Raw genomic sequence first — 12,667 nt, forward strand, 5'->3', positions numbered from 1 at the left:
ATCTGTCTGTCTTTGCATAAACGCAGAGTTGCCTGAATAATTGTGACACTCATCGTTATCATACAATGAGTCTGTTGTGACAGTTTGAATGTTATGCTTCTAACTTTATTCAGGCTCACTAGTGTCTTGATCCCAAACTGACACATTAGCCTAGAAACCTGACGAATCTGCCAGGGTGAATTTCATGAATGAGCGTTAGTCTGACAATGTCAGGTATGCCAGGCTAGTGACACATACATACTGTACCTCTGACAATTAACTTGAGAGGGCCTGAAGGGATTCAGGCTGCTTCCATGTCAGAGCAAACAGTTCCTGACAGGAGGCTTCGGTCAGGTCCACATGTTCTCAAACAAACAACATTCAGAAAATATATCACAGCAAATTAATATCAGAATAATATAACCTTGCTCCAGGGTTGAAAAAGAGAGTGCACCACTAAATATGACATTTCTGTAACGTGATAAATCAATATACTTATATGCCTGAAATGAAAAGCATGCAATCAATCTCAGCTCAATACAATGTTGTTTGCTATCATTATGTTTATGAGGGTTCTTGACTAGCTTGGAATGTGTGGGCATTTATATTGCTGTTAGCCAAATGAGTGGGCATTCTTGGCATGGGGTTGTCATGTGTATAACTGCACAGCTCAACCCCTTGTTGCCGTTCTGTTATTATAAGCCTCCATAATGAGTTCAAACTAGCGTTGGACTCTGACTAACAACAACTCCTTTATTCTGTTGTTCTCTTACAATTCTTGGGAGCAGACTGGACTCTGTTGTTGTTTACATTGCATTGGAGTGGAAAATGATCTTCATATCTCATCAGAGATTTTCTTTAAAACAGCAGGCTGTAAGGTCAAAGTCGTTTTAGACGTGATTGTCGGTGGCAATAAACAGATATTTCCCCACACCTCAAAATGATTCCAAATCACTTAAATAAGAGACACTTTAAGTGAGCCATGCAATTTTTGAAGAATGATTTTCACAGGTGGATTAGCTTAGATTGCATGAAATGTATGTAATGTCCTGATTGATTGTGTCTTTTTGTTATGGCGAGACTGATCTAACACATCTAAGCACACTTGCGCCAAGCACAGATGATGGTCTCAGCAGGGAAACAAGTTTATTTCCATGCACAATGATGGACTCTGCCCAATGATGGACCAAATGACCCACTGAAGTGGCACTGAAGTGTCAGTCGTAGAGAGCTGTCAAACGATAAACAATACAAATGCCAAATAACACAGTATCCATCCAACCCATAGTGTATGTTACAGTATGTTTTAAGTACAGCAGATGACCAAGATAGCAAAATGAGATGTCATTCATGGTCTACATGGTACCTTAATGAGTATAATTCCATACAATTTAAAGGCAGTGATTATACAGTAGTATGCAACAGCAGCAGTTCTCTCTGATTCAGACTTTGCTGTTCTAGTTATGTCTGTCAGACTAAACTTCTGTATTTCCGCTGAAGAGTGAGGTCGCGCTGGCACAACACTATCTTCTGTCTTAGGTATCTCATAGCTTAGTGTCTTCTTACAACAGAGCTTCTGAACTGACAATGATAACTGATAATACATTTTGTTTCAAAATACACAAAAGAGTTATTTTCTTCTGGTATGTTATATATTGGTGTGTCACATTGTGTTATGTTATTTCATTGTCTTACCGTATACCCTGAAATCTTGAATAAAACCGTAAAAAAAGGAAAAGGAAAAACAATAATACAGGAAAGAGTATTCTTTTACCAAACTGAAGGATTTTGTGCTTCCTGCATGGCGGATCTATAATGTTTGTGAGGAAGCATAGCTGGTCTTGCTGTTTATAATGACTTGATTAGTTCAGCCTTCCTTTCATGAGGATCAAGCGACTGTCTGTGGGTGGAGTTGTACAGCTCACATCAAGTTGATGGATCTCGGTCTTGTCACTGGGATGGAAAGGTCATGTTTGAACACGGTGTAGAAGCTCTGGAGCAAGCTGCGTGACCTATTGCAGGATGGACGGGAGCCTGGTACAATTAAGACCCAGACTGCCTCCATAAATTTCTCCCCTGTATTATAAAACCTTGATCAAGTGCATGCCTTTCGTTGCCTCGGAGTCGGGTTCTGCCTGGCCTGGCATGAGGGGAGCCTAGCTCCAGCATTATTTAGCAGTGTTAATTTTAACAGCAAAGTTTGATGTAGCTAGTCATATTTTAGTCTATATGGAGTTGATTGTACCTACAGAGGTATATGTCAAAACACTCAAATGGACTGCATGGTATAGCACCACCATGAGGCTGTGTTTAAAACCTTTGTTTGACTGTCTTCCTTGGCCTACTGGCAGCGTGAACTTAATCTTTGCCTTTTTGTGCGGTGCACCCGCTTCGAATGTTATCAGCCTATAATCAAGAATATGTCCGTGATCAGAAGCTTGGAATAGAGCCAATGGGCTGTATTTTGCGTTTCTTAAGTACCAGGTCTTATTACCTAACTTGAGTAAACTAAAGACCTGGACCATTTGGCTATTCTGATTGGCCAAAGAGCATTGATCACGCCTCCAGGTCTTTAGTTTACTCAAGTTAGGTAATAAGACCTGGTACTTAAGACACGCAAAATACAGCCCATGTGGTAATCAGACATACTTGAGCCACGTGAGGCACCGCCGAGCGAGTCGGGGTGCCAAGCGCTGAGACGGCCACCAGAGCCAACTCAGCGCCGTCCGAGTTGCGTACAGATAGCCACAGAATTGTGTTTTTGTTTATTTTTAACCCTGCACACGCTCCAAGTGAACACAGCCGAGCGCCATCGCTGAAATCAACGTCAGTATGGCCATATTGGCCATATTGGCTGTATTCCAACGTCTTGATAACGGTTTATGATAACGTATAATGCAGTGATAACATATGAATCAGACAAAAATACTCGCCTACAGTATAATAACATGCCCAAAATAGAGACACCAAGATTACATACACCCTGTAAAACAGAGTATATGCCTACAGTAGATATATTATATTGGTCCTCTAGATTAGAACATTATGATCAAAACTGAGCGAGGAAATGAGAAAATTGCAATGCGACCTCAATTAGACTGCCATGTTTCTGTGTATATGTAAATACAAAACAGGTGTTGAACTTTTATAAAGACTTATATGCCATACAGATTCAAGGAAACGTATGTTTTATTTTTGTAAGATTACAGAGACCCTGCATGATAAGGCCAAAGAACATGAGGCACTCACAGCTGCATTGGATTACTGTGAAATAACAAATGACTATATGAACTGTTTGGACACCGGCCAGTGAAAATTATATATTGCACAGGTTTCCAATGTGGGGTCCACGGTCCCAAACGCTGAGGTGCCAGGCTAAAGGAGAGGAAAAGAAGAAAGCTGTGTCTGTGACCGAAGGGAGTGCTGTGCCATGTGTCTGTGTGAGGTTTGTTGGATCAACAGTCCTCCAACAATATCTATAAATCCATAAATCCCATATACTGTATGTTCTCCAGTGGTTATGCAGAATAATGTCCTTCTACAACTCAAAGACGGCGATGCCATTATTTCACTGCACTTCTTGTACAACATTTAAAGCCTCTGAGCTCATGCCTCCTCCGCCTGCTTGGATGGATCATGTGTTACAGTGTGTGCGTGTCTGACTGTCATATCATGTCAACTCGTACATTATCCCTGCACGGGGATGCCAGTCAGAGCCTGGTCTGAGGGATTATGGATTCAGGTGCACCACCTCAGTCCTCCCTCCCTCCTCTTTATCCCTCAATCCCTCCTTCCTCTCCTCCCCTTTCTTTCTTGACGCCACTCGTGGCATCCGTTCAAATGCCCCTAATTTTCACTAATGTCTGGGCATTTGGCGCTTTGCGAGAGGATAAGATTCCTTGCCTGACTCAGATAAACAAATGAACAGGGCATAATAAACCGAGTCTTCAGCAGATATAAAGTACTGGTAATGTCTGAATTATTTAGTATAAAGAATGTTTCTAGTTTATGATAGCCAATTAGCCAAAACACGATGGTGTATCTTGGGAAAGGCTTGTGTTATACAGTACTGTGTGCTGCTTAACAGGTGTAGTTTTGGCAGTGCTTTCGAAAGCCTTTGCCTAGTCACGGTAGACTCTGGAATATTGCTGATTGCTGAACCTGACACCGGAAGTCTAATGTATGCCACGTGGTATGACTGCATCGCTTCCCGACAAGAACTTTCTTAACTTTAGGAAGTTAAGGAAGAGTTATAACTCTTAGCCAAGTGCTTTCCTTTGTCTGGGGAGATATAGACTCTTGGCTGACCAGTATTCCCTGGCTGAGAAGAGAGTGGAGCCACAACTAGGGAGGTCAGAGGCGCCATGGCAACTTAATGGCGGCTCAAAGAAAGCCTAATGTGGTCAATCCTGGGCAACAGCTGACTCATGATTGCACCACTGAGCCGATTCTTTCCACTGATCAACTTCAGCTGGTAGCTGAATATAATGGTAAGAAGGGAGGCAATGTGTGCAAATGTTTATTTCAGAGATGACGTTTGAATAAAGAATATTGTCTGTAGGGAATTATATCCAACAATGGGCGTGGGAAGTTGCCCTGATGAAGACTCTCGAAACATGTTGGCTTCTTTTAACTTTTATAAATAAAGTATCTATTTTTATCCACCCTCTCCTCATTTTTAACGTTTTGAGTGCTCGACTCGCCGCCTTGTCTTTAGTATTCCTGATCTTCCTATTCACTGATCTTTGAAGCACCAGCCCTACTTTACAGTATTATATTTTGCATCTCCATCGAGCACCTGGTACATTTTCTTCTTGTCGCAAGTGGAAAGTGTATTTCTAATATAATATGTAATCATTGTCACAGTGTTTTGTTCAGTAAAAGGGGTCTTCCTGTTTCATTTTTCTGGGGGGGTTGCCAATTTCAGAAGAGAGTGCCCAATTATAAACTTTAATTTGATAGTGTCCCCGTTCCAATCTTGTCTGCAATTTTTTTTGTATCAACACTTCCAATGTCACTTGTTTATCCTGTATCCGGTGTAAGTTCTCTCTCCTGATTGGATCAAATTGGTATCCCAACCTGAAAATGTGTTTTTCTGTATTCTGTTTAAGAACTGGCGAGATGGGGAGACTCCCCACTCAATAGCAATGATTACCAACCGGATATAAAGCTATTTGACGCAGATTTGAACACAATAATATTACTTACCCTACCTTTAACTGAAGCCAATTAAAAACACATGCACTTTGAGCTTTGGGGTTTCATGTGAGCTGAGTGCAGCAGACAGGAACAGGTCATATGATCAACATGAGGAAGGGGTCAAAATGTTAACGCAGTCAATGGTCAATTATATGATGAAGCAGTCGATGTAAATCATTTTCTCTGCTCTGCTGGCAGAGAACCAAGCAGCCAGACTATTATGAATCAAGGGCAGATACAACAGATGATATATTTTAAAATACGATTATACATTCCTTCTCTGTATCGTCACAGTCCGGCGAAAAGCTTGTATATGTCCAAAACCATTGCTTTTCAGGATTCAGGAAATGGAAACCTGTGTTCTAATGTCGATCTAATTATTTAGTCACAATTCTTGTTAACACTTTTCATTTATAAAATTCACACACGTTAACACTTTAACTTTCAATATTTTTTGAGAACTAGAACAAATCTGATCTACAAAAGCTCACAACTGGTCGTGATCATAGACGGGTTGTGAGCTTGCAGATTTTCGCTACTCATGCTTGTAGATGTCGCTACTCAGATGGTGTCTGAAATATGGAGATACAACGATATGAAACAAGGGCAGATACAACAGATAATCTATTTTAAAATAGTGTATTATACATTCCTTTTGCTGTATCTAATCATTCTGTTGCAAACTCTCACTCTCACACCCCATCACTCTGAAAAGTGATGGGGTGAATTAACAACATCAACAGGCGAGTTACTGTAGTGTGTACTATAAGGGTTGATACTCAAATATCAAGTGTTTTAACCACCCTTTAACCATTGGACAGTGGCCAAAACGGACAGTCCATTAGGGTGTATATATAAAGTCCAGATACAGTGCCTAAAGTGCATGAAAACTTGCAACAAATCAAAGGTACAGATTTAAGAGAACTGGAGTAATCTGTACTATACCTGATTACCTGTACCAGTACGGCAACCCCATCCCAACCAAGTGACAAGAAATCCGGTAATCTGTTCAAGTTTTTACCTTGATTGTGACCCTCCCTCACCCTTTGATCTTTTCAAAGCTAAAAAGTTAATCTCTTTGAGGCAGCCTACTGATCATCAGTTCCATGAAAATCCAGCCATCTGTTGTTAAGTTATTTTGCTGAAAATCAGTTAAGCATCTCTTTGGGGAAGCCATAGCCTACTGACACACGCGCGCGCGCGCACACACACACACACACACACACACACACACACACACACACACACACACACACACACACACACACACACACATGCAGGCACACACACGCACACACACACACACACACACACACACACACACACACACACACACACACACACACACACACACACACACACACACACACACACACACACACACACACACACACACACACACACACAATACCCTCTCATGTATTACTGTGGGTAATTAGGGGCACAGGGAGCATTGTGAACGCATTACATATAGCTATTGAAATGTCCAAGAGAATGATAAGTAGACCATAACTGACATCATGTGGAAAAAAGGGGCCCCTGTTATTATCCTAAGTATTAAGATGCACCTAACTGTATCACTGCAGCAGTAGCTCAGCATGACACTTCAAGCGGTTATTCACATAAAATGTGTGTTTCAATGTGTTTGAAGATTGTTGCTCTTTATCCAGCTTGCAAAAATTGAGCAATATTCAAGAATTTACGGAGCTATGAATGATGGCGTCTGAAACCACAGCTGTACAGTATTTGCTTCATTCCTAGGGGTATACTGTATGAATTCTTTCTGACTTTCAAAGAAGAAACTCCTTAAACAAAGTCACATGGACTATGCGACAAATCCGAGTATGGCCTACAGTAAAGTGTTTCTCTATTGCTGAGGATATTATTTGAATAAACGAGATTTGAACACATTTCAAAATATAGCTTACTCAGTAAGCTATATTTTGAAATGTGTTCAAATCTGGGCAGTAACCTTGCAGTAAGCCTTACTGCAAGGTATTGAGCAGGTATTGAGCAGCAATGCTGATGAGAAAGATAAAGCTACAGTTTAAGAGACAGCCACTTGCTGACCAGGTACTTTGGTGTGGTTTGTGCTTTAAGAGACAGCCACTTGCTGACCAGGTGCTTTGGTGTGGTTTGTGCTTTAAGAGACAGCCACTTGCTGACCAGGTGCTTTGGTGTGGTTTGTGCTTTAAGAGACAGCCACTTGCTGACCAGGTGCTTTGGTGTGGTTTGTGCTTTAAGAGACAGCCACTTGCTGACCAGGTGCTTTGGTGTGGTTTGTGCTTTAAGTCAAGAGACAGCCACCTGCTGACCAGGTGCTTTGGTGTGGTTTGTGCTTTAAGTCAAGAGACAGCCACCTGCTGACCAGGTGCTTGGCAGAGAGTGAGTTCCTACCGCAGACATTTTGGATCTCACCATTTCTCAGCCTCTAGAGTGATAGTGGGCCTGTACACCCCTTCATATTTAAACTGTGGACTATGGAGAAGTGTTTTGGGCCATCCCATTAAAGCACTTTCACAGGCCTGCAATGTGTAAGCTCAGGACAATTTCCACCTCCTCACATTTCTCCCCATTTCAAAGTTGTAAGTTTAAATGACAGGTTGTGATTCCTGCCAAAACGTAGTGATTATTAAGATTGATGGAACATTTATGCTAACCCTTCCACTATAGTGCATTGGCTGGTGTTATGTCCTGTCACTATGCCCACCTGTAAGTGGAGCTGAAAAACACCAGGGTGGAACAAGGGGCAGGTATGTTGTTGCCACTAAACTCACCCAAATACACCCAGGAAACTACGTGATCCAAAACCTTCCTTTGAGAACAGTACTTTATAAGTCCTTATTGGCAAAGACCACCTGCTGCCTCAGTCAGGCGGCTCTTTCCCAGGATCTCAACTTACTCCACCAGTCCTCCTAAGACTCAAACATGACTCACCAGCACTTTGTGTAATATCTCACTAAGGTTACAGCCCCTTTACCTCAAACACTGCATGAAATTTGTCAGTCACCTAATACTCACAACTGGCCATCACCACCATAGACTTCCAACACTATACCAATGCACAGAATCAGTGGTGCCGAGTAACATCAGAGAGAGAGAGAGAGAGAGTATGGGGCCCCTAGGGGACATTCAATTTTTGAGAGAGAGAGAGAGAGAGAGAGAGAGAGAGAGAGAGATTTCCATCAGTCTAGATGGAAGAAAACATTTGGTCTTCTGCTCATCTGCTGACATCATGTGGATGAAGCAAGAACTGCAGCTTGTATTACAATTCAGAATCCCTGATTTAGATTATGCAACCTACTAAATTTACCAGCCTAAAGAAAAAGAAAAAGAAATCTTCCCCACGGCATAGTTATCAATGCTGCTGCTATTGACACATTTATTTGTTTAGCCACAAAACTATTGTGATGAGGCCCAAATAACTGCCATCGGGTGAAAATGCAATAAGGCCTAATCAGGAGGCAAAGGCATCGTGGTTCATTTCAGCACTTTTATTACAACGTACAACGTACAGGGCTACCCTCCTCTACATGTGACACCATCCTAGTCTGATGCCTGTTACAGAAATGCACACCCACCATGCATGGGCACACTTTAGCGGACAGCCGCGGACAGAAGAAGCTGTGTTTCCATCCACCAGCTGTCTAAAAACTCGGAAATGACGTAAAACACAGCTTCTTCTGTCCGCGGCTGTCGGCTCAAGTCTGCTCAGGGGGACCCAACCACAAACACACCTTCTCCACTAAGGGCACGAGCACACCTAAGCCGCGCAAAACGTGTCCTCCAGGCGTCTCTTCCAGATTTTTAAACAGCTGGTGGATGGAAAATGAAGCTAGCTCGGGAAAAAAAAGTTGCAAGCTTCTTTTTCCATCCACCAGCTGTCTAAAAACCAGGAAGTGACGCTACTACAGTATGTGCCCACGCTGTAACTCATGCACACATCTTAGTCAGGAACACACACACACACACACACACACACACCCACGTGCAGTAGTGCATGTAGTTCTGCTGTTTCTCTCACAGACATGAGGCTTTTTACATTGGTTGTTCCATATAAAACATTGGTTCTGAACATACAGAGAAAGGATAGGATTGTACAAATATTCTTCAACCAAGCCCCAGTCACATCTTGAGGTAGATAACATTCTCCCACCATGTTGAATTACGTAAGCGCATCCTACAGTATATAGAAATATTTCAATTGCCATTTAGTGAAGGTCTTATGCCGTTTATGTATTTTAATGTGACTGACTTCTCTGCTCAGTAACCAAACTTACATTTTCAAGAAAGTTTATTTAACTTTACACCTTTAAACGTCAAATGTTTAAAAAAACAAATCTTGAAACTAGTTTCTTGTTACATGAAAACACGTGAAAACACAAGAAAACAGGGATGTCATCAGATTCTACAACAGAACGTTTTCGTTTCTTTTCTTTTTTTACAAAATACTGCACAGCTAGGGAAAAAGGTTGAACATAAACTGTGGAAGTACTGTACACAAGGAAGATGGTAACGCATGGTAAAAAACCCTGGTCACAAGTTAACTACACTAAACGTCATACGTCCTAGTCTTCTCCCTCTTGGCTCCCAAGCTGTGGAATGACCTCCTCGCCCCGTCAAGAAGACGCCATTTCTTCTCGCCTCTCTTTTCAAGTCTCATTCATACTTCGTCGCACAACGATTATTGCGTGCCGAAAATAAGTCTTACAATCCTTTAGGTCCGAATTGATATATTCAGCATGATGCAACGCTATGGTCAATTAGCCATCAACCCCCCCCTCCTCATTCCTTGTCCATTTGTTTGGTAGATTCTAGTCTACTATACATACTGTATGTACCATAGGTTGGTTACTCACCGACATGTTATGAACTAGCTTTTGTCAAAGCAAAAGCTAATGGGGATCCGAATAAACAATATACCAATTTAAATACATACCGGTACTAAATATTGCTAGAACACAAATGCTAGTTTATGGCCTGTTTACGGCCTGTTCTCCTTCAGCCATTTAATAGGCAACCTTCAGAAAGAAAAAAAGCAGACATTTTGTTGCCGTGGGGCAGTAATTTGCATTATGAATTTGAGCTCTAATTATTTAACCTTTTTTAGAGTTTTGAGAATAGGCTCTGTGCATAACTGTAGTCCAGGGTTTTCCAAATGCCGCCGATCCCTTTTCCTGTTCCGGTTCAGTTTCTCCTAGCTTTCTTTTAGCCATTGAGCCAAACCAAACTAAGCCCTGGGAAAATTAACCGGACAGGAAACGCGAATGCCACATTCTGCAAATGCGACCTGCCGCTGCACACAGCACCAATTGTGACAGGGAAGAGCTATGGCGACGTGAGTCACTTTGTGCCGTCACGCACACACTCTGGGCGACCTATGGAGGAAACAATGAGCCAATCTTTAGTCTCCATTACCCCCCGCCCCCTCCAGTTGTCAAACTGCTCATTCATTTTAATAAAAAAATAAAAAAGCCCCAAAGTATTCTAGCCCAATTATTATTGCCATGTCAGAAGCCATAAATATATTGCTGCGTTTGGTGTAACATACTGTACGTGCACAAGGGTTACTGTATATCCTATTCTCTATGGCAGTTTCTCCTAATGTGACAAACAATGGTCCAAACCAATGAAAGGTCTCTACTCTCTAGTCTACCATCCTAACTAGAGCCCGACCGGTGGTAGATCAATTTGAAAAACTAAATTGCTCACAACAACGTACGAGCAACCAAATAAAAACAAAACACAAAGAACCTTTAGATTAAACACAAACCGAACTTTATTTAACCACATAAGCCCTATATAAAAAAAACAGCAGATCTACAAGCTCGCAAGCACGTTGCGGGGCATCGCAAGCTTGTACGTCTGTTACTTTTGAAATGCTTTGAAACTTTTGAAATTTTTAACCTGCCCAAAATATGGATGCCAGGTTAAAAAGTGGTTAAAATTGGGGGACCTCGGCTGCATAAATGCAACACCGTTGTCGTAAAAAAAGAAAAAGGTCAAATTATAGCCCCATGTATCAGCGAGAGTGATACCTCGGGCTTGGGCTCTAAGCTGTTCCAGCGTACCCTCTCTACCCTAACTGTATGTGAAGGGGACAGTATCTATTGCACATTCAAAATCCAACATTGGACATTCCATCACCGGTCAATGTATGTAAATAGCTCAACAAAATGTGATGTTCACAAACATGGACAGAGCCACTCTTCTAGCGACCTGCACTCAAACAATGACCAAGAAGTGACAACATTAGCAACATTATGCTGTAATAACAAGTTCCAAAGAAACCCTCAACAATCTACAGCCATATAAACGTAGTTGCTTCATTCAACTCCTAAATCAGACTGTATATGGTTCACAGAGAAGCGCTGATATTATGTGCTTGTAAATTGTTTCAAACGTATATGGCAAAATTCTGAAACTTCAAAAGTTATCTGGAGCAAGCCTTCCCCTCCATTGTAAAAAAAATAATAAAATGATTTGTTGTTGCCATCTGAGTGACTACAGGTATGTGTATGCAATGTTTTTTTCCCCTCAGTTCTGACGTACTACTTTTGCATCCCAAAATCAGACAGGAAGACAAACAGGAAAGACTACAAACAAACAGCACACTTTCAACTTCTTTGCTTAATGTTACACAAGAATCAATACGTCGACGACGAGACCAACACAAGAAAGAGGGAAAGAATACGAAAATATATATAATACAACATTTTGAACAGTAAATTGAAAAGTATAAAGTGTCTCTATGCTCTCTCTTCCAGTTGGCAGGGGTACGGACATGAGCCTGGCGTGGACACACGGCGTGCTCTCTCTCTCTTGCTCACTTTGGGCGCAGAGTTGGTGTTATTAAAACGCACGGCCGTTTTCCTCCCTTTCGAGGTCATAATAAACGCCTCCTGTCCAATCACAAGTCTTCCAACAAATGCTCCCTCTCAAAAACAACAACAATTAGGCTTCTTCCCCGAAAATGCCCGGTAACTGGGATCCATGGCGATGGGCCCAGTGTGTGCAGGGTGGGGCACCAGTGTGTGTGTGTTTGTTTTTCCTTTCCTAAGAGTAGATGGTAATGACCTCACGGCCACCACCGCGGACCAAGAGGACCCGGTTGAGGCCCTCCAGAAGAACCTCCAGGAACTCCATGTCTGAGGAGAGAGGAAGTTAAGGAAAGGACAAACACACACAGTACCAGAATAGACAACCACAACGGAGAGATGGAATAAACCGATGTTGCGCATCGGTTGAGAACCTGTATCAGCAGGCACGCACATCCAGCAAAAGGCTAGTAGGGGACACGACACGCACGGTACGGGCGCGCACGCACGCAAATACGGGTGTCTTTTTTACGGTTTAATAAAGCTGCCGTCGTCATTATTAGTGTGGTTGCCCTAACAGGGAGGGCAACCACAGTCAAAATGGAGTTCCCGGGGCTCGGCTAGGCTAAACTTCCGCTCGCTCGAGCCATTGAGTTATAATTATACTTCCG

The 12,667-nt window shown here is 42.1% G+C and overlaps 1 protein-coding gene across 5 annotated transcripts in view; it reads right to left on the bottom strand.

Moving 5' to 3' along the window:
• Positions 1 to 9,605: 9,605 nt before the first annotated feature.
• The window catches only part of slc12a7b (solute carrier family 12 member 7b), a 96,090-nt gene continuing 93,028 nt past the window's right edge, over positions 9,606 to 12,667 (bottom strand). For all 5 annotated transcript variants that reach the window (XM_080793913.1, XM_080793911.1, XM_080793910.1 and 2 more), the window contains one exon: positions 9,606 to 12,326. In XM_080793913.1, coding sequence (XP_080650039.1) covers positions 12,235 to 12,326 — 92 coding nt within the window. In that variant the 3' untranslated portion in view covers positions 9,606 to 12,234. The remainder of the gene's footprint in view (positions 12,327 to 12,667) is intronic.

This window comes from Protomyctophum bolini (assembly GCF_963924005.1).
Source record: "Protomyctophum bolini genome assembly, chromosome: 21".
In the NCBI taxonomy this organism is placed as follows: domain Eukaryota; kingdom Metazoa; phylum Chordata; class Actinopteri; order Myctophiformes; family Myctophidae; genus Protomyctophum; species Protomyctophum bolini.